The sequence below is a fragment of the Nerophis lumbriciformis genome, linkage group LG05 (assembly GCF_033978685.3).
Source record: "Nerophis lumbriciformis linkage group LG05, RoL_Nlum_v2.1, whole genome shotgun sequence".
NCBI lineage: Eukaryota > Metazoa > Chordata > Actinopteri > Syngnathiformes > Syngnathidae > Nerophis > Nerophis lumbriciformis.
In genome coordinates, this window is record NC_084552.2 from 47,087,564 (window position 1) to 47,112,558 (window position 24,995).

Below are 24,995 nucleotides of genomic sequence, written 5' to 3' on the forward strand. Positions count from 1 at the left end.
TCAATAATGATATTGATACGATACGATATCAGCATTAATCGTACATACTGTAATTATTTTGTAGTGTGGAAAATTGGAAAAGCTTTGATCAAGTTAAATTAGACAAACAGAGAACAATAATAGGTACGGTATACAAAAACACTAACCTATTCATTATTAACCGTCTGTAATAGACTTATGGTGTCTTTAATTTGAAGTGGAGTGGTGACAAATTTTTGGGTGACACCTTGTGGTTTCAATAATTCATAAAGTTAAGCTAATGACGCAGTTACTTGAATGATGCGGACACGTTTGTTACTGGAAACTTTCTAATACGCTTCTGTCTTGGAGACTTTGTATGTGTAATTGCTGGGATGTTACTGACGTCACGTACGGCTCACATCCCACCCCACGAATACTGGTGTTGGTCAAGCTAACTCTGTTTTCATTCGGTACTAGGCGCCATTTAGCCTTTCCGCAAAGAAAAAACGTCCTACGGTTGTGTTGTTTTCGGCTGTACAAACCGTTCAAATCGTGAAAAGGATAAATGTTTCTTCAGAGTTCCTCGAGAGTTTATCAGAAATGGCGGAAAATAATATTTTTTTTGTGGAAACGACGACGAGGAAAAAGTATGCAGTTCACACTCTAGTCCAAGAGAACAGAGTCGAAGAATGCATGAGTTTGCAGTGATCACTTCATTAAAGGTTGGTTTGATATACTTTTATCGTTTATTATTTCTCATTTAAATATTATCTTCATATTACATGTATTTCTGAAACACGTTTACTCCAAGTGTTTTGAATAGCACCAACTCGGCGTGTCCAAATTAAAAAGAAAGCAAATGTGAGCAAAACCTAAAACAGTTAAACTTTTACCAAAGGCAGCAACCATAAATGAAGCTTTCAGCACATACACAATGTTGACATCTTTAGTTATATTTTTTATAAAAACGTGGGAAAACACACTGCTCGCAAACGGCGCGTGTAACAGCAACAAATATCAGTAGACGTAGAGTGAAATCATGAAATGCAATTTTACCCAAGCAAAACCTCTGCATTTTTATCCTGCAGAGTCTTGATTCCAATTTCCTTTACCCAGCCACACTCAAAGAAGTTGTAGACCTCCATGCTTTTTAAGTTTTTGTCCTATAAAAATGGCGTCTGGAGCACAATCGTTCGATATGTCTGGGAACGCGACCGACGTAATCCTTGATATCACTCGAAAAAAATCGTTTTTGATGGAGTATAGGGATCTATTCCATTGCATAGTTGGATTTTTTGCTCGTATTTGCTTTTTGCAGGAAGATTTGAGCCTCTTTTGTACTCAGATAGTTTTTGCGCTGCTTGCTGTACAACAGCCATCTTAGCTTGGTCGACCACCATTGGTTTTTACTTCCGGGAAGAAGTCACATGTCGGAATACCAGCTATATGTGACTATAATTATTTGATACTTGATTATATTGACCACTTTGCTGTGTTAGACTGCAATTATGCTCAATTAATTATTATATAGGTCAAGCTTGTGTGCTATTTTGTGGTTAGCTGTTGTCTAGATGCGAGCTCCTAGTAGCCAATACCCTACCATGTTTAGCTTTTGTAAATGACTTGACTAAAATAGAAGAAAAGACCAACCTTGTGTGCTTATTGGAGGACTTTTAGATGTCAACTGGCTGTCCAGATTTGCACAAGTAAACACACAGCAGAACTGATTGTATTGGACATTGCCACAGATTTCACATGCAAGCACTTATAAACCCATACTTTGTTTTGATCAGAGCGCCCCAAGCTTTATTCCCTAGCTTCTTTAGTATATTTCTGCGAGACTTAAATGACAGCAAGTTCGAACTCTGAGAAAATCATAGATTTGCACTTTTTGTAGACAACCCATTTGAAAACAGTCATAAGCACTGACAGTAACTGATACCAACCAACTTTAAAACATCCATCCATATTCTACCGTTTGTCCCTTTCGGGGGCCGCGGAGGGTGCTGGAGCCTATCCCAGCTGCATTCGGACATGTCGCCACCTCATCGCAGGGCCAACACAGATAGACAAACATATCGTAGAGTAAAACTGGCGGGCCGTGGACCAAAAATCCGCCCCAGGAATGACATGAAAGTGACTAATATAATAGTAAAGGATCCTTGATGATTGTTACTTAAAGTCCTTAAAACAGTAAAGGACTCCTGTCATATAGAAAATATTTGACCATTGTAAAGTTATTGGTAGTGTTTTGATTTATGACTGTAGTCTACAAAGTATTGTCAGAGCTTTTTATTGACATTACTGTATACACACAATTTTAATGATAATTAAGGGAAAAGTCTGGCTCCTCTGGTCCTTAGCTTTTTGTGAAAATGTGGCTCCCAAAACAACTTAGTTGACCAGCCTCGACTTTGTCTCTTTTGGGGGGAGGAAAGAAACAACCAAAGAAAGATGAAGGAAGTTTATCGATTGTAATTGAAAGGAGAAGGACAAAGAAGAGATCAGAAAAAAGGGCATATGTGGCAGAAGAAAAGCAAGGTGAAAACACTCAAGTTGATGAGGAAAGATGTGCCAGTAAGATAAATGGACAGCAGATAAGCTAAAGGAGATTAGAAGGTCACAAAAAACATTATTTATCGCTCCATTTTGTTTGACTTTGTGTGTTTGAGTCATCAAATAGACAGTCCGGTGTGATATGTTTTTATTCCAGTCAATGCATATGTACCAGGAAATGCTTCGCCGAAACACAATCATCGTCATAACAACAACACACCACCACCATCCGATTGTGGGCAGTATAAGTACCAAACTATCATTTATTCTTCTGCACACACAAGCTATAAGAACAGGATTCAGCTAAGATACTTAGCTAGCAACAGCACAACACCTTCAGACCATGTGGTTTTGTGGACAGAGTTTGGATCTTATGTTATTTTGTATGCAGTTTTACCAAACCCTGTCCATATAAAAAACTGACCAACACTGAGAACGATTAAATGGACACAACTAATGAGCGAGTAGCACAGTAATACCCCAAACAAATCCAAACGTACACACAAGGACAAACATTGTGAATTGGTAACAGTAGAGGCTAATAGAGATATATGCATCATAACACACTGTTGTTATTATATTATTATTGTTATTAATATTATTACAGCCAATTACAATAAGAGGAAACTGAGTGCAATATGCAATGAAAGTTTTTAAAAGTATTTTCAATGTCAATAATTTTTCATTGCATATTACCAATGGATGGAAGGAAGTGACTTTCATATACAGTGGTACCTTGGTTTGTGTTTGCTCCACTTTTTCTTTGTGCCAGTTTTCATCAAAGTTTGCCTCGGTTTCCATTTACAGTTTTGTTCATTGTACGGCCAAACATGGCGCATAACAAACTGGTCGTTTTGCCTGCGTATCATTACGCAAAATCAAGTGCTCAAACAAAAAAATGTCCTCACATTGGTGACTCAGTTCATGCTTTTTTCTGAGTACGGCTGCAAAATAATCCACCTTGGGGCCAAAGAAAGTTTGAAATGCCAGCACTTTCATATAAAATGTGAGAAACACTGTTGAATTAAAAAAAAAAACTCATAATAATCTTGTACTCTATTCTCTCCATTTATCGTCCTCACCAACAAGAGTACAGTTAATGTTATATCAGTCCTCCCAGGAATTCACAATGTTGTGATCAGGCTAAATTCACACAGATTCAACCAATAATTGCAAGTTTTGCTTAACCTCGCAACTTTGTCCAATGCCTGCAACTTTGCCACTCTTTATTGATCAAACGACACAATTGCCGTCCTCCCGCGAGCTCAGAACTACTTCCTGTTCCTGTCTACAGTGCTAAGCTTTCTGGGTAATATAGTTATAAACATTTAACAACACACAGGTATCTTCATTTCCTAGAATATATATATATATATATATATATATATATATATATATATATATATATATATATATATATATGTGTGAACTGTGATGAAAATCTCTCATTTATCAACAACAAAAATAGTGCTGTAGATCGCTCTCAACAGTTCGCAAATGCTCTAGACGTGCAGGGTTAAATGTGTTGGAACATAAATTAATGTTTAAGATGGGCAAGCGCTTGAAGTGTAAAACATACATGAAGAATGTCTGCAACTTGTAGAAGACAAAGCAGACAGGGGACTATAGGAAAGCCTTTGGTGGTTTTTCTATATGTAATTATAATCTATTACTATTTATTAGTTATAATGAATTAAAACAGTACAGTAATTTCACAATGAGCTCTGAGTATGTGATTTTACTGCCGGATGTCCACTATTAAGTCTGTGCTATACAATGAGTAAAACATCAATACAGTATTTTTTTCCCAATATTTGTTGAAATCCTGTGCTTTTCGAAGTTAAGGTTACAAGCAACACTGAAAACATTAATAGAACATTAAAAAAATATCAAGTTGATTCAATGTTATTGAAAAAAAATATCTTCAAAACATCGTAACTCTCTAAAAATGCTACCGCAAATCCAGGCATTTTAGGTAAAATAATCACAAAAAAAGCCTACGAAATCCTGTTAAATGTTCATTCATAGATTTCATGCATCATTTGTATGTATTGCACATTGTTTTATGCATATACAACCATAATTATTCTCTGTAAAAGGTGCTTTCAGTGGATATTTTGGGTGTCTGAAACTGATTATGCAATTTTTTGTTTTGGCAAAAATGCATTCAGTTTCTTTACAATTCTGACATTTTGGAACACATTACTAACAAAAGGCAAGGTACCGCTGTACACTGTAGATGAAAAGTTGGATGGAGAGGTAAAGGGATGGAAAAAGGGGTAATAGCAGCATCAATCCCCTGTTAGCTCTAACACCTTTTGAAAAGTTTGAGAAAAGAAGGGGAAGGAACGGTAAACAAGGTAATTCGGGAGATAAAGTGCTGGAAAGTCATTTGATGGTTCTTTGCAAGAGACTTTTACGTCCATGGGTCTAAAAAGACACAGTTTTTGACCCAGTTTGAAAGCATTTTTCCATTGATAAATAACAAATACCTCAATTTTATGTCAATTTATATCCTGAGACGGTCCAGAGAGAAGCTGAAATGGGATTATCTGGACATCATGTCTGTGGCAAAGCAGTAGATGTGTTGATTCATTAGCTTAAATGAAGCTCTGATTCTTCCTACCCCTTTTCAGACATGTGCGAATGTAAACATGTGAGATACTTCAATGTAACTTTGTTAACGCCATCATCATTTAAGCCTCCTTTTTTGGGCATTTGGGAGGCTTGAAAAGGTTCAAAAGGAGGGCTCATCGTGTATGTGGATGTTGGTCCCTGAAAACTCCATCTTCCACCTCTGATGATACAGTAGGTTGGAAATCAGATTCTTGCCATGTCCAGCATGTTGTTTCCGGTGCTGCATCAGAAGGTGGCTAGTAGGAGAGATGACTGCTAAAAAATATATGCAGGCTTTGAAAGAGAAGAACTCAGGTTGGTTGAAAACGTTTTGAAAAGGAAGACATGAAAGGATGACTTTCCGATTCTCCTCCTTGAGCCCTTTAGCCAATTTGTCCCCCTTAGAGTCTCCCCTACGCCACCGAGGAGATCTGCTTCTCCTCCCGGTCGTCCCCATCACCCTCGCCGTCCCCCATGAGCGGCTGCCTCTTCTTCAGCTCCCTCTGGTATTTGGCCATGAGCGAGGCGTAGATGCACCCGTACGCAGCAGCCACCACCATCATGATGCAGACAATGCCACACACCACGCCGGCAATCACTACGGTACCGATGGCGCGCCGCACGCTCACCGGCCGATAGCGGGCGCGCACGCAATCCGCAGGGGCCTCTCCACCACCTCCTGAATTTGTAGAGGAGTCATCACCACCAGAAAGTGGTGGCACACTGCTGGGGTTAAGGGTGCTCCTGCTGCAGGGAGAACCACCTCCTCCTCCTCCTCCTCCATTCTCATCGTCAAGCTGGAGGCAGTAGTCAAACATTTCAACGGGAACGCCACGGATGTCTCGCCCCCGCAGATCTTTGGGTAGCGTGCACTCCATTGCGTCCACCTTGCCGCCTGGAGGAGAGAGGACATTATTTGAGAGTAAGCAGGACAGATAGAAAGTGAGGAGGGAGCACAATGGGATGAATCATACATCACTGAGCACACACTTCCGTTTGCTAGCGCCTTTTATTTATACAGCGCCAATTCACAACAGCGGTTATCTCCTCATTCATCAAAGCACTTTGGCGACAGAGGCAAGGAAAAACTCCCTCCAAGAAAAGTGCTGTGCTAGTAGATGTGATCAACTAAGATGAGATGACAGGCTTTGCTTAATATCTGATTCCTCTGACTACTGTGGTCAGAGGATAGACTTTATTGTCGTCGTCACAAAACCTGATTCATGTGAGAAGGCCATTGACTTGAACCCTCTCCATGTGCTACGTATTCGCTTACAAAGACACGAACAGTCCATTTTTTTCTAGATTAACAGAGAATTCCAGTGAAAATCCAGAAATAAAACCTAAAACAATCAATTTGTATTTGATTGCTAAACAAAACCTAGTTTAATACTTGGTGGAAAAAACCCTGATTGGCAAGCACACCAGGAGATCCTGAAGGTTTCAAGGTTGACGCTCGGTAACTCAAAAGTTTCAGCTTCCTCCTGATTTTCTATGGGTTTAAGGTCTGAGAACTGGCTTGGCCGTTCTTAATGAGCTTCTTTTTAAGCGGCTCCTTTGTTGCCTTGGCTGCATGTTTTTGGTAACGGTCATTTAGGAAGACCCATCCATTACGCAGCTTCAGTCATCCAAGATTGTACGCTACGTACAGTATCCTGTGTTCTTTTAATCTCTGAAGTTGAACGTCGCAGCTGGAAATTACATCACAGCGGTGTAATGAGCGTTCCACAATAGCTATTCTTGCGCTTGTCTGAAAATAAACGTCTGAACAAACATGCACTCCTTCTGCAACCTGTAAACAAGGTGAATGAAAAGAAAACACAAAAACGCTATCGTTTGCGTTGTAGTACGCATATACCACATGAAAAAGTTCATTTACACTACTCTAACATCACCATATATACGTCCAACAATAAGTATATGGCTGATTTAGTGCAACAAAATAGCGCTAAAACGGATATTACAGGAGCTTCTTTTATTGTTTCCACTCATAGCAGCCATCTTTGAGAGCTGATTCAGGGAGTGAGGGCTCTCTGACTTTCCGAGTTGGAAATCTGACCTTGGAGGACGTTCTAGTTGTAATTTCCAACTTGAAACTTGGAAATTCCCACTAATCAGTACAAACGGAATGTAGCATTAGCAGTGATGTGTGTTGTCTTCTGTAGCTTTAGCAGATAAATTCAACATCTCTTTTATACTTTCACTTTTAAAATAAACCTATTGTAAAAATGATGAACTGTCTTTGTAAGGGGTAACCTTTGCTACCCCTGTTCGCCGGAAAAAGACTGGAGGTTAGGTTACCAGCCTGAGCAAATGCAGAGGAAAGTGGAATGCAGCGGCGAGGATAATGGAGCGGCGAGGAGAGGCAGCTTCATTAGCGGTGCAGTCAGAGCCAGACGCGCTGAGGTGAATGCAAATTTATACACATGAACAGAGAGCAGCTGTGCTCAGCCGATGTAGCGACATGGGCCATACACCCAGTCCACGGAAATTAGATGTGCATTCACGCCCTGACGGGGATGATTTCCAATCACACTTGCCCGCAATTTCAATTAAGCGCTCACCTCGGTACAATAGCCACTCCATCCAATGTTTGAAATCTCGCAGGTTGCAATCGCATTCCCAGGGATTGTGTCCCAGTTCTAGGTGTTGGAGGTGGGACAGGGGCTCGAACGCTGCCCTCTCCAAACCCCGAAGTCTGTTTCCAGCCAGGGACAACCACCTACAAAGACATTAGTACTCAAAGTCAATACATTCTGATCATATTTCACTTTGAATGTTTACCTGAGACTCTGCAGCTCATCCAGGAGCCCCAGAGGAACAGACGCCAGGCCATTTAGTGATAGATCTAGACTCTGCAGACTCCCCAAACCCTGTAGAACACACCCAGAACATTTCTTTCTGTAGTCATCTTACTTTTACGTCCCACTGGAGAAAAATGCACTGTAGTACTACTCACCTGAAAGAGATCCCTGTCCATTACTGTCACAGAGTTGTTGTGCAGGGTCAGCTTGGTCAGATTGATCATGTCTCGGAATAATCCGGCCGGCAAATTATCAAGGTAGTTGTTAGAGAGGTCAAGCTCCTGTGATCACAATGCAACACACAAGGGCCACACGTGTACTGGAAATTGCTAGAACCCTACAAATATTGATTATTAGAACATGGGACATTGATTTTCGGGCTCCATCTAGTGGTACTCATGAAGGCCGGATATTGTTTTTTTTAATAAAATACACACAAAATAATGTAGAAATACAAATTTCTAAACCAGAACATTGGCTGGAATCGAATACATAATAAATCAGAAGCTAACAAGTGACGGTTGGCGCAGGTAGCAGAAACAAAGCAAAGCAAAATAGTCTTGTGGTGTTACTTGGTGTTTACATTTTCAGAACCGCTGTTCTAGACCGGATATAATGTGTTTTAGCTCTTTTTAATTTTCTGTGTAAAAAGGCAATCACATCAGTTGCAGAGTAAGTGATTTGATCTTCCGTCAATACTACTTCATTACTTTTTGTGTCCACAAGATTCCCTTGAGGAAAAACCGATAATGAAAAGTGTTTGATCTGCAAAAAGTGACAGCTCAGTAATGCTAGACAAGTCATGCATTTTGTGGTTTGATTGCATAGATTCTGCTAAGAAATGTTGATTTTTTTTTATGGGCACAAATCACTCACTGGGGCGGTATAGCTCGGTTGGTAAAGCGGCCGTGCCAGCAACTTGAGGGTTGCAGGTTCAATCCCCACTTCCGCCATCCTAGTCACTGCCGTTGTGTCCTTGGGCAAGACACTTTACCCACCTGCTCCCAGTGCCACCCACACTGGTTTAAATGTAACTTAGATATTGGGTTTCACTATGTAAAGCGCTTTGATTCACTAGAGAAAAAGCGCTATATAAATATAATTCACTTCACTCTGCTGGCTGCACATAATATGATACCACTGTACCAGAAGCCACAACAGTTTCTGCTACATTTGTCAAACCATCCATTATTCTTGTCCAGTGCAGCAAAAACAAAGTGTTTGAATGAAAACTGAGGATACCGACCTCCAGAGAAGAGAGGTTAACGAGGGCGGAAGCTCCCAGTGAGGCTAGCTTGTTGTTGGCCAGCGAGAAGAAACGACTCCCTGGAGGCAGGAGGTGCAAGGGAGGCAGGGAGGTGAGGCCTCGACCCCCACAGTCCACCAGCAGGCCTTCTGAGGGGCACATGCAGGGGGCAGGGCAGAGGATGGCTGGCTGGAAGAGCGCCACCAGCAGGCAGAGGAAAGCTGGGGGGGGAAAGAATGCAAGATTAAAAGTAAGCAAAGTGCGTCTTAGATTGTATTTTTTATTCTTTATGCCTCAGTCTGCGTTCTCTTAATGACTCGTTTTGCTTTTGTTTCCACCCAGTCTTATCAGCCAATGCGTGTGTGTTGTGTGCATATGTCGCGTGCTCACAAAGTGTGATATGAAAAAAACCCACTCCAGACACCCTACATAACACTTTTAAATTCCACCCGGCGGCAGAATTAATCAGTTGCATCATCTGCAAGGCGAATGAGCTTTTCTCAGTACGCCAGAGCTCCTTTTTAATCTATATGGATCAATAATGTATTGCTAAGAGTTCAACTCGGAGAAAAATGCTGTCCCCTAAGATTAATTATGACCAATCCTAATGCTGTCATCCACATCAACAACAGTGTTTCTTAACTATAGAGTCGGGGCCAAATATTGTGCTGCAAGTGCCCTATAGTGCCAAAAAATATCTGTTTCTCAGCTATGGTCTGTATGGGCCACAGCAGTAATCAGTTGTAATACACTTTTTCACCACTTGTGGCAGTAATTACAATATCAAACTAACAGAAGAAGTCTGGAGCTAAAGTCACAGAGAAGTTTCTTAAGTGCAGAAATTATGACTAAAGTCGTAAAGCTGTATTTTCATTGTTTTACTGACCATCTTCAAGTCGCTTTCCGACTGTCTCTTCAGAATGCGCTGTTTTGTTGGCAGTCTTATTTACCTGCCTCCAGGCCACCCCCATTTCAACTAGGTCTCTACCCTGTCAGCCATGTTGTAGTTTTAGCGCTTCTAACTGGACTCTAATGACCGATTTTTAGGTTAGAACTGTATGCTACTTTGTATTAGAAATGGCAACAAGAGAGGATTTTAGCATGTACTGTATGTGCATTTACGAGCAGGTCTGCCCAAAAACAAAAGAATACAGAAAAATAAGGAACTTTTTGACTACAACTTTGGACTACAATTGGATGGTGGACTCGCGCAAAGCTCTTCTATTATATGTGTCGATATCCGCTGTCGTAATGAAGGAAAAACGTCACTGAAGTCTACAATTTCAAACAGCTCATTTGGAGCAAGTTTGGAAGAATTGTTCATAGATATCTCCACAATGTCTTTATTGTTTGTATTCACCTTTTTGGGACATATGGGGATCCCAAATACACAAAACAAGTACCATCAGGTTAGAAAAGTTGGGTTTGCACAATAAGACTCCTTAAAGTGTACCAATTTTATTGATGATGTTCGACATTTGGTAAACATTACACAAAATAAAATTATTAGTGAATGTTTCAGCCTCCAGTCCTCAGCTTTCTGAAAATGTGGCATTCCAGATCTAGAAGATAAAGTTAAAGTACCAATGATTGTCACACACACACTAGGTGTGGTGAAATTTGTCCTCTGCATTTGACCCATCCCCTTGTTCACCTCCTGGGAGGTGAGGGGAGCAGTGGGCAGCAGCGGTGCCACGCCCGGGAATCATTTTTGGTGATTTAACCCCCAATTCCAACCCTTGATGCTGAGTGCCAAGCAGGGAGGTAATGGGTCCCATTTTTATAGTCTTTGGTATGACTCGGCCGGGGTTTGAACTCACAACCTACCTATCTCAGGGCGGACACTCTAACCACTAGGCCACTGAGTAGGTGAGATGTGCTTTGTATTCATGGGCGCCCATCCATAAACGCAAATCATGTGCTGTGGTTAGTGTCCCACATGAAGAAGCACATGGGGAATGTCAATTAATGAATGACAGCGCGCTTCATATGAAATATTGTTGCAATATTGCGATATTCCTGCTCCGTCAGTGGATAGAAATATGGCAAATTTCCCTAAATCTTCCGACTATTCCCTGTGACACGCAGCATTAGAGCTGGTCTTGTAAGGCAGACATACTGGATTCAATACTTGGTCTAAGATGTGGCAGGAAGTTTTGCATATTAATGTATTATGTATTATGTAAACCATATACTGTATGACCCATGAATTACAGCTACATAAAAGCAAAAAAAGTAAAACAATTGTTTTACATAAATAAAGTGTAAAAAAATGTTTTAATGGGGGGCCCTTCAAAACAAATTCTGCTTAGGGCCACGGTATAGGTGCAACCCTGCTTGCATTACATCGTGGCCTCTACAACCATGTTTGTTTCTTCTTAATGTCAGCAGTTCCACATCCATCATGTTCTGCGTCAGTCGTCGGATGCACTTTAGCGATGTGATGCGATGATCATACATGATAGATAAATGTCTGGAGTTAGCATCTTGTCCTCAGATGCACTTCTTTTTTGGGGGGCCGACAGACACAACCTGACCGTGAACCGTGAACGCCAAAATCCCACCCTGCCAAGAAATGACTCACTTCTCTTGATAAACGGAACGACAGGAGAGAATATGTGTAAAATCCTTTTCGAGTTCATTGCAGAAGCTCATTTTGTGAAGGATTTGGTGGAACATTGGCTTAGAATTAGCCGTCACAGGTTAGAGGCGAGAATAAAGCTGACAGTCGGAGGTAGAAGTTACGCAAGTGTTGGTGTTTAGGTTGGAACTTTCATGGTATTGTAAAGCGTCAAGTTGTCATAGTCTGTGCACGAATGGTGTCTCTTCTCCTTCCGTCCCTCGCCTCACCTCCTCGTGTTCTCTCTCCCACTCTCCCTCCAAAACTTTCAACATTTATGAGAGCTTTAAGCATGCTCTCATGAAGGAGGAGGAGGAAGAGGAGGAGGTTTGTTAGCTTATTTTAGCTGCGGCAAATCCTCTTGCTTTGCTGAACCTTGCAGAGAAACCAAAGAGGACAACATGCAGCCTGATGCCATGCTGGGAAATGAAAAAAGATTAATTAGTTCATTGATCCTTTCTTAATTTCTGCTATTAAATTGTCTCGTAAACACTGGAATGTTTGGCCAGCGTCGCCTTGACAACGCACTTTGTGGCATCAGCTGTCTGACATTTAATATACCCCCCCCCCACCCGTGACACCGGACCCGAACTATGATGTCATCGCCACGGACGTTTCTCTTTCCTGGTCAAACTATCTGATTTCGATCCTCGCCAGCTGTCCAATAATCTTAACTCTTTCATCTCCCAACAATCCTCTTCCTGTGCTTGTTCCTATTGCTTTTTTTTTCTGGTACTGTTAGTATTCTTGTTTTTAATCCTGTTTTAGTTGTTCTTGTTCCTATTCTTGTTCCTGTTCAAGTGCTTTTTGTTCCTATAAGTCTTCCTGTTTCTGTTCTACTTCGTATTTTTCTTCTGTTATTTCTTTCTGTTCTTGTTTCTTTTCCTGTTTTTGTTCCCATTGTCATTTGTGTTCTTCTTTTTCCTTTGCCTCAGTTCCTATTTCTGTTCCTGTTAGTCTTCTTGTTCTTGTTTCCTATTCCGGTTTCTCATTCTGGTTGTTTCTATTCCTGTTATTGTTACTGTTCTTGTCGTTCTTCTTCCTATTTTAGTTGTTTTTGTTCCTATTCTTGTTCCTATTTTAGTTGTTCTTGTTCCTATTCTTGTTCCTATTTTAAATGTCTCTGTTCATATTCGTATTCCTGTTCTTCTTCTGTTGTTATTGTTGCTGTTTCTGAACTTGTTTTTGTTAATGTTGCCGTTCATATTTCTGTTCCTGTTCCTCTTTGGATTCCTATTAGTCTTTTTGTTCTTGTTTCAATTCCTGTTCCGGATGTAGCTTATCTTGTTCTTACTTATATTTTTGTTTCTGTTCCTGTTATTGTTCCTGTCTTAGTTGTTTTGTTGGTTTTGTTGCTATTCCTAATCTTATTTTTGTTTTCTTATTTTGTAAAAAGACTCAGTATGTAGCGTTAGCTGAGGTTAAAGGTCAGCTCGGCGATCACTTGCTCCTTGTCAGCACTGTGATTTATAACAGTGTGGTCATATGGCAAGACAGCAACCGTAATTGAAGTTCTAAATGAAATGGATTTACAGTATGCTGGCTATAATTGATCATTTGTCTCACAGTATTTCTTCTACTCACTTGAAAGGTATAAAACAACACATGCAAACACATTTCTAACATCAAGTCGTAGCTGCTCCATCACATCATTTTAACTCCTGACAAGGTAACGCCGTGTCACCATGGCAACTAAGGTGCCTGTGATGTTTAAGACAAGCGAGGGGAAAGGCGCCGCCGTAAACATACCCCCCTCTGTTTAACCCCCATCATCATGCCAGACCTCCAGAATAATGGCTTACTCGAACACACACACACACACACACACACACACACACACACACACACACACGCACGTACACAAACACATTTGGCATCAAGGCCACACACCAGGGCAAGGTGTAAGGGTTTTGACCGGAGCAATTTAGCTAAATTGTTCTTCAGGGGGACATTTTAGGAAAGCTAAGGAGTGGAGTTGGCAGACTTCTTCACTAGTATTTTTTATTTTGTATATGATGTCAGTATAAGGCTTGGTCATACTTTCACATTTTTACTTTACCAAAAGGCGAACATGGTCAATATATCAACGATTTTCTATATATGACAGGAGCGATCTTCTCTTTTTAAGAATTTCCTGCAAAGAAATTAGTCAAAGATGCTGGAAGGCTGAGAACATGGAGCAAGAAGAGAAAAACATGACTGTTGAGAACCACAATGTATCCTAATGGACATCTTCTCGATTAGGGTGACCACATTTTCTACGAACTTCCGAATATTCTTATTTTGTACATAATGTTCCCAAAATGGCAAACAGTCTGTATTGACAGTACTTGTTGACGCTGGAATCAGACTGAAATGGATTAATTCTGCTGAAACGCTGCTAAAACCTGCTCCATGTTTACATTTGGCAAAAATGTAAACATGGAGTAGGTTTTAGCAGCCTTTTAGCTGAACTTTGACCTCTCATCCTCCAGGATTAAAACATTCATCATTCTTATCTCCTCCGTCTGCCAAACTCCCTCGTTAGCATCCAGCAAAAAGAAGGCGATGACACGGAGCACTCAGCACGAGAGTGATTAAACATATTGGTGAACTCTTTGGAGCCCTTTTGATGAGATGAGATGCTCAGAGGCTTTCTCTCGGCTTCTCCTGCATGTCGGCTGGCACGAGAATCCCTCATTTAAGGGGAGGATTTTTACGCGATGAGTGGAGTGAGGTGGAGTAAAGGGACAACACAGGTATCATTCACACATGCCAATGAAGGATATTAAATGGAGGGAGTTTTGACAGAGCAATTGTCTCCTCACTGTTGACGGTTGATATTCCTAAAATGTTTTAGCATTTTGGACTAATGAAGCACAAAGGACTGCATCATAAACATTTTGGGCCTGATCTATGAAATACTGGGAGAACGAGATGCAAATGTAATCATTTAGCATTGTTTGGAAATTGGCGCAGTTATGCATAAATGGCTTTAAAAGGAGGCTATGGTGGTGCAATGACAAAGAGTATCCTTCATCCGTGTGCATGTCAACATATTGCTACTGTCAGAAATAAAAGTCAACACATGTATCATATTCAATTAATTCATTTTTGGTGCCTGCTGGCATTTTTTCAATGGTGTTAATTTTTTCATATAGGAGATATATTATCAACATCCAATCGTTAGTCTGCAATATGTATTATTCAATATTCTTAGTTTTTCATTACGTTTTACTTTTCTTACTGTATGTACAAATCTGCACTGCAACCACATGCTTTCCCCATTGTGGGATGAATAAAGTCTATCTTATCCTATCTTATGATGCTATGGAAATGAATCTATATCAGGCACTCCAGGAATTTGAGATGTCGTGATCGCGCCAATTCATGCAAATTCAACTACTTCAAGCAAATTATGTACAGCCTCGCTAATTTGTCCAATGCATGCAACTTCTCTGCACATTTTGGACAATCAAATTTCTCTCTTAGCAGTGCTCAAAAGCGCACATCAACTGTCTAATCAAAACTATCAACTATTTATTGGCAAGCAACACAATTGTTTTCTTTCCGCATATATTGCTCAAACCTACTTCCTGTTTCTGTCTACAGCACTGAGCCTTTTAATGTAGTAAATAAACATTCATCAAAACACTGGCCTCATCACATGCATATATATATTTCTCAACATTTTATTTACCTACAGTAAGGCATTTAAGAACAGATTCTCATTTTCTGCTATCAAAACCTTTTAGGTCTGTGTGGTATAAAACATATAAAACATCAATACAGTACCGGTATTTGTTTTCTATTTGTTGTTGCTTTTTGAGGTTAAGGTTACTTGGAACATTTAAAATATTGATAACAAATTCATAAAATTAGAAGTCAATTCAATGTTATCAAAAAAAATAAACCTCAAAATATTGCAACTTTTGCTGCAACTTCCTGAAAAGCGAATAATATTAGAAAACAGAATCTTGGAGGGAGTGATAAATGAGTGTCTCAATGGTGACAGACAGAAAAATCCTCATTGAAATATGGCGGTCTGCACCACTCTTGTACTTGTTATCGATTGTACTTGCAACACATCCACTAATAGTACACACAATTTTATACTTTGCACTAGGGTTGTACGGTATAGCGGTACTAATGAATTAAAAACAGTACTATAATGCCTCTGAAAAATACCGATACTATAGATATTTTAAGGAAGTTACAGTGTGCCGTCGTCATGTGGCGACGTTACGCATGTTCGGCAATGCACGCGTACAGAGTACTTACAAGCAGACACATTGTGAAGACGCATTTTGGCTTAAAAACAAACGATAAATGTAAAGCTAAAAACACTGCTGCGCCGCTCTGCAAGCGGTGCTTTACAGCATAGCTAGCTAATGGTTAACGTCCATCCGCAGTCGACAGTGGTTTAGCTACTGCTAAATCACTAATCCTCGCCTCCATTGCAACAAATAAGGTACATTTCTTACAAGTATCATCCCTGCAGGACGAGGAATAGCTCAACATGTTTCAATACACACCGTAGAAGGATACAATAGCTAACCCGTAACAGCAAGCAAGCTGAGCTGTCGTCACTGTAAACAAACGATCTATACATACATTGATTGTAACAATACCAAGTAAAGGAGCCGTATCTAGTCGATGCTACAATGATTAGATCGATCGATCAATATTTTTTATTATCAAAAAATCTTTTGTCATTTTTGTTGTTGTTTATAAACTCAGGAAATAAGTCCCTGGACATATGAGAACTTTAATTATTACCAATGTATGACCCTGTAACTACTTGTTATTGAATTGTTACCAAAATGTGTAGTATCACCTAAAACTAATGTAAAGTATTCAAACAACAAAGAAATGAGTGTGTTACGGACGGGTCGCATTTTAATGCGCGGATCGTTTCCCCAAGATGCGGATGGAACTCCGGAATCAGCGTGGAGGTAGAACAATTATTTATTGTCCATAAATTAGTCAGGAATACAAAAAAATGCAGGAAAGCGTGCCGATAGTGCGGAAGCTATGGTGAATCTTAGAACAGGCATCAAAAGGAATACGAACGTAACTGTTGCGTAAAGCAAACAAAATAGCCAGACCGAGTGTGGCAAAAGGCAGGAATAAATAGGTCTCTGATTAGTTCTCGGGAGCAGGTGAGCGTCCCGAACACTAATCAGAGGCAGGTGAAAATAATCAGCACTTATGGCAACCAAGAAAAAACACAAACCCAGGAGTGCTGAAAACAGAACTAAGGGAGTCTTAAACTAATATAAAACATGATCAGGGCAACGGATCATCACAGAGTGCTTATATAATTTTAACAGAAGTGTAGGTAGAACATGTTAAAAGAGAAAGTAAGCAGGTATTAACAGTAAATGAACAAGTAGATTAATAATACATTTTCTACCGTTTGCCCTCTCATAGTCTTAACAAAAGAATACCATGAGAAATAACATCAATATGTTACTGCATACATTAGTAGCCATATTATGAGCCTTTGTTTGCTTACTACAAAAAGAGTAGTTGTCTTGAAAGTTCACTATCTTATTTTATGACAAAATGATTCTATAATTATCTAAAATTATTGTTATTGCAATGAGAAACATATGTTAAATGGATCATTAGATTTTCTGTTCAAATAAAGCCAGTAATATTTTTTTCTGTGGTCTTCTTTATTTTGAAAAGTATCTAAATACATTTTGGTACTGGCACCAAAATATTGGAATCGTGATGACCCTTCTTTGCACACACTATTTAGTACTTGTTTTAGGGATCTTAATAGAACAGGCCCCAAATGTATGCATCAGGGGTTCCCACAAAGTATTACACTCCACAAGAATGGCAATATTACAAAATCATAACAAATCTCGAACACAATTATTAATAGTATCGGGCATATACCGTAACCAGAGACTATAATATTTGTAAATTTATTATGAATATATTTTTAAAATATATTTTTTATATTTCTTTAATATATTTGTAAAATATATTTTCATATATTATATATGTTTTTAAAATATATTTACCAAGTTAAGATAAATATGCATGTTTTCCCACTAACTAGGCTACTTTTCATGCAAAATCTAGTAAAGCTGATGAAAACTTGGTGCAGCCATAGATGGAAAATTGTGCATTGGTTTTTGCATTATAAACATTGAAAATTATATTATTTAAATGTTTTTTAAAAAGCTACAAAATAATAATAACATTAAATATACACGTTTTCCACTAGTGTGTTTTGAAGCTAATTCCATTGCATTTGTTTTTAAGAAGAGGCTGGGAAAGGAGAAATACCTGTTTTGTCTGCCATTTTGTAAACAATACGACAGTATAATTAAAGTAACAGCAAGGACAGCAAATCAACTTTAAACATCTCAGTGGTATACTTCATATGCACATTTTGGCATGATACATTAAAGCAAATAGGATAAATGAGGAAGAAGAGGATAGGAAAGGATAGAAGCTTCAGGCCTTAGTTTTCCTGCTGTTTGGCATCCATACTGAAACATGCTGTGGAATAATGTGGCATTTCATGGAGGGATTTGGCTTGTGGCCACTGCATGTTCAATGCCCTTATCCTGTGTGTGCATGTGCATGTGTGTGTATGTGTGTGTGTGTGCGTGCAAGTATTCCGAGCACGCTAACATTAGCAGCTGTCAAAACAGAGCGCCGCACCAGGCGTACACTTGGGAGTATAATAGATGGGATCAATCAGAGCAAGAACGAACGTTGCCTACCGGGTCCGTACGGCCCCAAGCCCCCGGGTGGGTGTCTGTGGGGGGCCATGACGCACAGCTTCCTCTGGTAGAGTGGCAGTGGTTGTGGCAGCAGGTGTCAAGCGGCCATGCCTGCAGCCTCCACAAGGGCGGCAACTGTGAACCTAAACACCCAAAAAGAAAGAAAATGTTGCGATAAAACTGCAACGCCAGTTTACGGGTGCAGTATGCATTTTGCTAAGTGTCATCCTAACCCAATTAAGACGCTTGCTTGAAAACACTCATCAGCTGTAGTGCAACAATTAGCCGTCTCGCTCTCTCTGTCTTGGCGGCTCGTTTTCGTGAAACGGCAGAGGTTTGTGTGTCGAGTGATTGTGGGATTTTGCATTTTAAGTACCTGTAAGGATTAATAGGAGAAGCCGCTCTTTAAGAAGTCAGGGATGTGAATTAGCTCAATAACCAATCATAAAGAAGAGACAAAAACAGCAAATATACCTAGAAATGCATACAGTCATGACTGTGTATGACTGATTTATGGCGCCTCCTATGAGTTGTACTCACAATGCATTTTTACAGCTAGAAACTCATCAACAGTAACATGTGTTCAGAGAGCCTGAGAGCATGAGAAAAATGGATTGTCTTCGTTACTTGTTTGCTCTACTTTTGATTGGAACTGTCGGTTTTTCATTTAAATTGTATTTTTATTCAGGCTTCACAACACATCTTAAAACAAAGAGTAGGCAATCATCCTTCGGTCAGCTGTAGTTGGGGGGGGGGGGGGGGTCACTAAGTCTGATCATTTGTTTTTTCCAGGCTAACCCAGCATGATGTTGCTGTTAAAATGTGGATGTAATGCTACCATGTAGCTGACTTAGCTATGCTTGTATTGATTATGTTTGTGTTCTCCTGTTCCAAGCTTTAACGTTACATTGTTGTATGTGATTTAGGACGTCTGTTACATTGGACAAGTGCGGAGTTACAGTGTAAATGCAAAAAATGTGCACACTGGCACTTTTTGGAGACACACACTTGTGGACAAACATTGCTCATTAGCATTAAAGCTGCAGACACGCAGGTCAAAAAGTCCCGTGCAGTAAGGCTGAATGCTGGATTTTACACAACACACTTCCAACACGCTATTGTGGGACCACTTAGACGTATTTAAAACTGTTCAAAAATAGTATTAGATTGGACCTTATCTATGTTTATTATTGTGGTCGCTAATTATTATTTTCGAAAGGCAGATTTCATGTGTATTTTGTTGGTCACGAAAGCCGTTTTGCACCCAAACTAGAAAACATGCATTTAAAGTGCCGCTCAGATCATTCTCAAACCTCTTGGCTTTCGACATGGCGTCAAGGCTATTCTCAGAAGCCTTTTTTTACCAATTTGACCTGTGCCCGTGTGCACATTCGCTCGCGGCCACACGTGTTGATGCTTGCCAGTCAAAGTCAGCCTGGCGTCAAATGACTCCTCGCCCTGGCTTCTCTTTCCTTTGCTGTACTCGCTTCCAGTCTTGTCCACACTGGGACTAGCGTCTTGCACAGCGTCTTGCACAGCGTCTTGCACTAGCGTCTTGCACAGCCTTGCACAGTCTTGCACAGTCTTGCACAGCCTTGGTGTCACACTGGAATAATATTGGGCTCTGTTTCAAAACCTACTGCATAGATGTAGAAGTACACCATTATAGAGTGTCAGCATCCTCCTATATCATAAATGCACAACACGTTTCGTTGCAAGCAATTCATTCGATTCGTCTTGAGGCCTAATGAGCCGCAAACACCTTTGACCTGTAAGAAGCGTCAGACATTAGCACATCTTTGCCCTTCATTTGTCTAATTGAGCACATTTCATTTCGTATTTCATCTTCTAATGACACAGCGTGACTAGTCACTTTGAACAGTTTCTGCCCCATTTGCCACCAAAACGTGTCCCACCTGCGTACAAGGGGCGTTAAAGTTGTGCAACTTGCTAGCAAAAGCAGAGCGGTGCAGCCGAGCGTCCTCTGAATCAATTATTCATATGGTTTTCTAGCCAGAAGGAGACACTCACACATCAACACACACTGCACAGACAACTAAATACATGGCGATAGCTTGACATGTGTGCGTTGACAAGCATGTGAAACCAAAATATGCGCTCATATTTATCTCCATGACACTCGTATGGTGTCCGTACGTACACATGCATGCATAGCATCGGGATCATGTAATACACAAAGTGAAGGCAATGTTTACTATTTTTAATCGTTAGAGACTAAGAGACTAAAGACTTCCTTTTATTGTCATTCAAATTTGAACTTTACAGTACAGATAAGAACTATATTTTCGTTGCATTAGCTTGTTGTAGTGCAAGATAAAAGAGCAACAAGGTGCAGATATAAATAAATAGATTACTGTACAGATAAATATATTGCACTTTTTCATATGCAGCCACGTTTATGAATGTATGTTATATTGTTTTTATTAATTACTTAATCATGTAGTTGTGTTTAGAGCATATATGTCATATACAGCAGTGGTCCCCAACCACTGGGCCGCGGCCCGGTACCTGTCCGTGGATTGATTGGTACCGGGCCGCACAAGAAAAAAAGAAAAGAAAAAAAATGTAGTTTATTTTTTTATTAAATCAACATAAAAAACACAAGATACACTTACAATTACTGCACCAACCCAAAAAACCTCCCTCCCCCATTTACACTCATCCGTACAAAAGGGTTGTTTCTTTCTGTTATTAATATTTGTGGCTCCTATATTATATATCAATATAGATCAATATACAGTCTGCAGGGATACAGTCCGTAAGCACACATGATTGTATTTTTTTTATGACAAAAAACAATCAAAAAACATTTAAAAACGTTGCACCCTACCTCCGCTCTGGAGGTTAAAAGTTGCGTTTTTTAAAAATATACTTTTTTTTTTTTATGTTTAGGGGTTGGTGTTTGTTTAGCTACATTGTAGCATACAACATACTATAAATATTCTAAAACTGTAATCCCTATCTTCACGAAGTAGATCATGTATGAATTTGCATAATCGATTATCTTGTTTGTATGTATTGTCATTATCTGAGGTGGGGGGTTTATTAACTACATTAGAGGTTGCAAAATAATCAAAACATTCCCAAACTGTGTACTCTATCTCCGCTAAGTATATTATAAAGTTGCAACATATTTTTTTTCTTTACTTTTTTTGTTGTTGTTGCTATTTAGTTAGAGTTGTTGGAGAGTGCAAAATATTAGAAACATTCTTAAACTGCATAGCCTACCTCTGCTTTGTAGTTATGACATTACATCTTAAAAAAAGTTTTTTTTTTGCTATTTGAGGGCTGGTATTTATTTAGCGACATCGAAGCGTACAAAATAATAGAAACATTCTACACTCTACCTTCACTAAGTAAATAATTAAGTTGCACTATAAACATTTATATACTTAATTTACTTGTTTTACCTAAGTTTTGGTTTGCTATTTGATGTATGATCGTTATTTATCTATAATTAACGGTGCAAAATATTACAAACATCCCAAAACTGCACACTTTACTGTTCACCAAGCAAATTATTTTTAGACCATGACATTGCATAATAAACAATCTCGGTTGTTGTTTTTTTCTTTTTTATTTGAGTGGTGGTGTTTATTTAGCTTCATTTAAGGGTATACAATATAAATAAAAAAAACACCACAAGTGCCTTTGCTCATTAGATATTTAAATCGCACAGCAAATGTAATTTTTTGCTACGTACTGTATTGGTAAATGATTCCCCAACTGAGCATTGTTATTGTTATTACAATGAAAGGTTTTCACTCAATTATTAAACTATGCATGCAAATAAGTATAAAATGAACCTTTATGATGACAAAGAAATCTCTTCTAAGTACCAGCCAATGAAAAAATAGTAAACATATCCAATTTAAAGGCATCCCTGCAATAAATCAGCAGACATAATGTACAGTATAAATATTAAACGACGAGTGCGACTCACCTCTTGACTAAATATTTCAGAGCCTCACAGCGACATCCCGTCCCCAAAAATATCCGTACAATTTAAGCAATCATAGGAAAAGGAGAATCCATACGTGAAAAAAATCCTGCAGGGAAAATAAGAATAATCCTTCTTTATGTATAGAAACAATCCCCTGTTTGCATTTGGAGGAGCACTATGAGGGATTGTGGAGGGAAGAGAGGATCTAAGAAGGGATGGAGATGGTTAATCCGCGTCTTCCTGCCCGATCCTTGTTTGAATGAGACGTCCAACGCCGTCCTCCGTCTGAGAGAGAAGGTGCTGGCGTCACGCTCCTGCTTTGTGGTTCCTGCACACGTACGAGGATGTGTGTGTGTGTGTGTGTGTGTGTGTGTGTGTGTGTGTGTGTGTGTGTGTGTGTGTGTGTGTGTGTGTGTTAAATATAGTAGCGCGAGTGTGTACGGCGCCTCTGTCTGCCCCTCAGCTCTCTCACTGTGACACAAGAGAGGATGAGGAGGTGGAATGCTTGGACACGGACAGAGAAAGTGGAGATAAAGATAAAGTGGCATGAAGGGAGGGAGGGAGGGGCACAATGGGGGAGGAGGTGGGGGGTGGGTGTCATCAGCTGATTCCAGCCAAGATGAGAATCTCCCTCTCATGGTCACATGGGCTTTTCTCTTCCATCCGTTTTTTTCCCCCTCCCGCTCACGTCTCCCATTATTTTCATTCTATTGCCTTTGGCAGCTGTCGTAATGCTGGCTTGCGCGTGCGTGCGTGCGTGCGTGTGTGTGTGTGTGTGTGAGTGAGTGTGTGTGTGTGCGTGTGTGCGCCGCATGTTACTTACTTACTTATTACGCCCAATAATAATAATAATAATGGGTTAGGTTTATATAGTGCTTTTCTAGACACTCAACACGCTTTACAGAGAACTGAGAACCCATTATTCATTCATTCATTCATTCATTCACATTCACAATGATGTTTGTAAGCTACATTTATTGCCACAGCTGCCCCGGGGTAGACTTAGGGCTGGGCGATATGGATGGAAAAGTATATCTCCATATATTTTTACTTAAACTCGATATATATCTCGATATATTTTCCGGAGAAAGTATATATAGGCAGCACAGTGGTAGAGGGGTTAGTGCGTCTGCCTCACAATACGAAGGTCCTGGGTTTGACCCTGTGCTCGGGATCTTTCTGTGTGGAGTTTGCATGTTCTCCCCGTGACTACGTGGGGTCCCTCCGGGTACTCCGGCTTCCTCCCACCTCCAAAGACATGCACCTGGGGATAGGTTGATTGGCAACACTAAATTGGCCCTAGTGTGTGAATGTGAGTGTGAATGTTGTCTGTCTATCTGTGTTGGCCCTGCGATGAAATGGCGACTTGTCCAGGGTGTACCCCGCCTTCCGCCTGAATGCAGCTGGAATAGGCTCCAGCGACCCCGAGAAGGACAAGCGGTAGGAATACATATAAAGATATTAATTTTTGAGCGAGATTCACTGAAATTAAAGTGAATGACAACTGTACTGTAAATAGTCAGTGGCATTGGCGTTGTTCGGCCTATTTAAAATATTCAAAATATTCTTAAGCCCCCTAAATAATTTGGTGTTATATTTATTATTATAATTTTTTCTTTTCTTTTTTTTTTAACAAATACATGCTGACATATTCATTATAAAGTGGCCCGAATATGAGTTTAAATAAATAATCATATAACCTGTCATTATTCACTCAGTTTCCCCTCACTTCATAGCGTAAGGTAGAGAGCCCCTTTAGTGCGTCGGTATCCAATCCATTCCACTTGTTCATATAGAAAATGCCCACATCACTCATAATCCAGCCCGCATTTTCTCTGCGACCTTGCTTGCGGTCCTTGGACTTGTTCATATAGAAAATGCCCACATCACTCAAAATACAGTCCGCATTTTCTCTGCGACCTTACTTGCGGTCCTGCGGGTGTATGAAGCACATTAGCACTGCAGAACAAGAACGTGAACGGATGCAAAATGGACATAAAAAACTTTTTCAAGAAAGTAATTATTCATCACTGCTTATAGTAAAATGTATTAGCTCCACTTTACACCAGGTCTGTGTTTGACAAAAAGTTACATTCCCGCTCTAAAACAATGCTGCTACTTAGTTAGCTAGTTAGCCTGAAATGCATCATGAAGGTCCTGGTTATTTATAAAGTTAAATGTGCACTCTTTTTTTACCATTTGCTATCTTTGGGGTTACTTCCTTCTGGAGCATCAGCTGTGTTTCTCACTTTACACATGGAGGAGAACAGGAGCTGAGCTCATTCACGTATGACTATCATCAGTAGATAATAATAATAATCACTCCACAACAAAGGTGAGTAGGAGAATAATGATACGTATAAATAAATATTAAAACTTTTTTTTTTTTAATGGCTTATCGATAAGCTATTTGTTTTATTTATTTCTGGGTGGATCATGTTGACTATTGGTCCTCCTAATTGTCAATCATTCTGGTGACGTTACATAAGGACATGTATAT

The 24,995-nt window shown here is 39.8% G+C and overlaps 2 protein-coding genes across 7 annotated transcripts in view; one reads left to right on the forward strand and one right to left on the reverse strand.

The window, feature by feature from the left end:
• cacna2d4a (calcium channel, voltage-dependent, alpha 2/delta subunit 4a) overlaps positions 1 to 24,995 on the forward strand; it is a 91,812-nt gene that overhangs the window by 24,471 nt on the left and 42,346 nt on the right. The window lies entirely within an intron of this gene.
• Positions 3,906 to 23,033, reverse strand: lrtm2a (leucine-rich repeats and transmembrane domains 2a). Its single transcript, XM_061959439.2, has 7 exons — positions 22,496 to 23,033; positions 18,532 to 18,674; positions 9,184 to 9,404; positions 8,093 to 8,218; positions 7,918 to 8,006; positions 7,698 to 7,855; positions 3,906 to 6,028 (listed from the first exon to the last, which is right to left on the reverse strand). Exons 2-7 carry the CDS (start codon positions 18,578 to 18,580, stop codon positions 5,547 to 5,549), a joined length of 1,125 nt encoding a protein of 374 aa, XP_061815423.1. The 5' UTR covers positions 18,581 to 18,674; positions 22,496 to 23,033; the 3' UTR covers positions 3,906 to 5,546.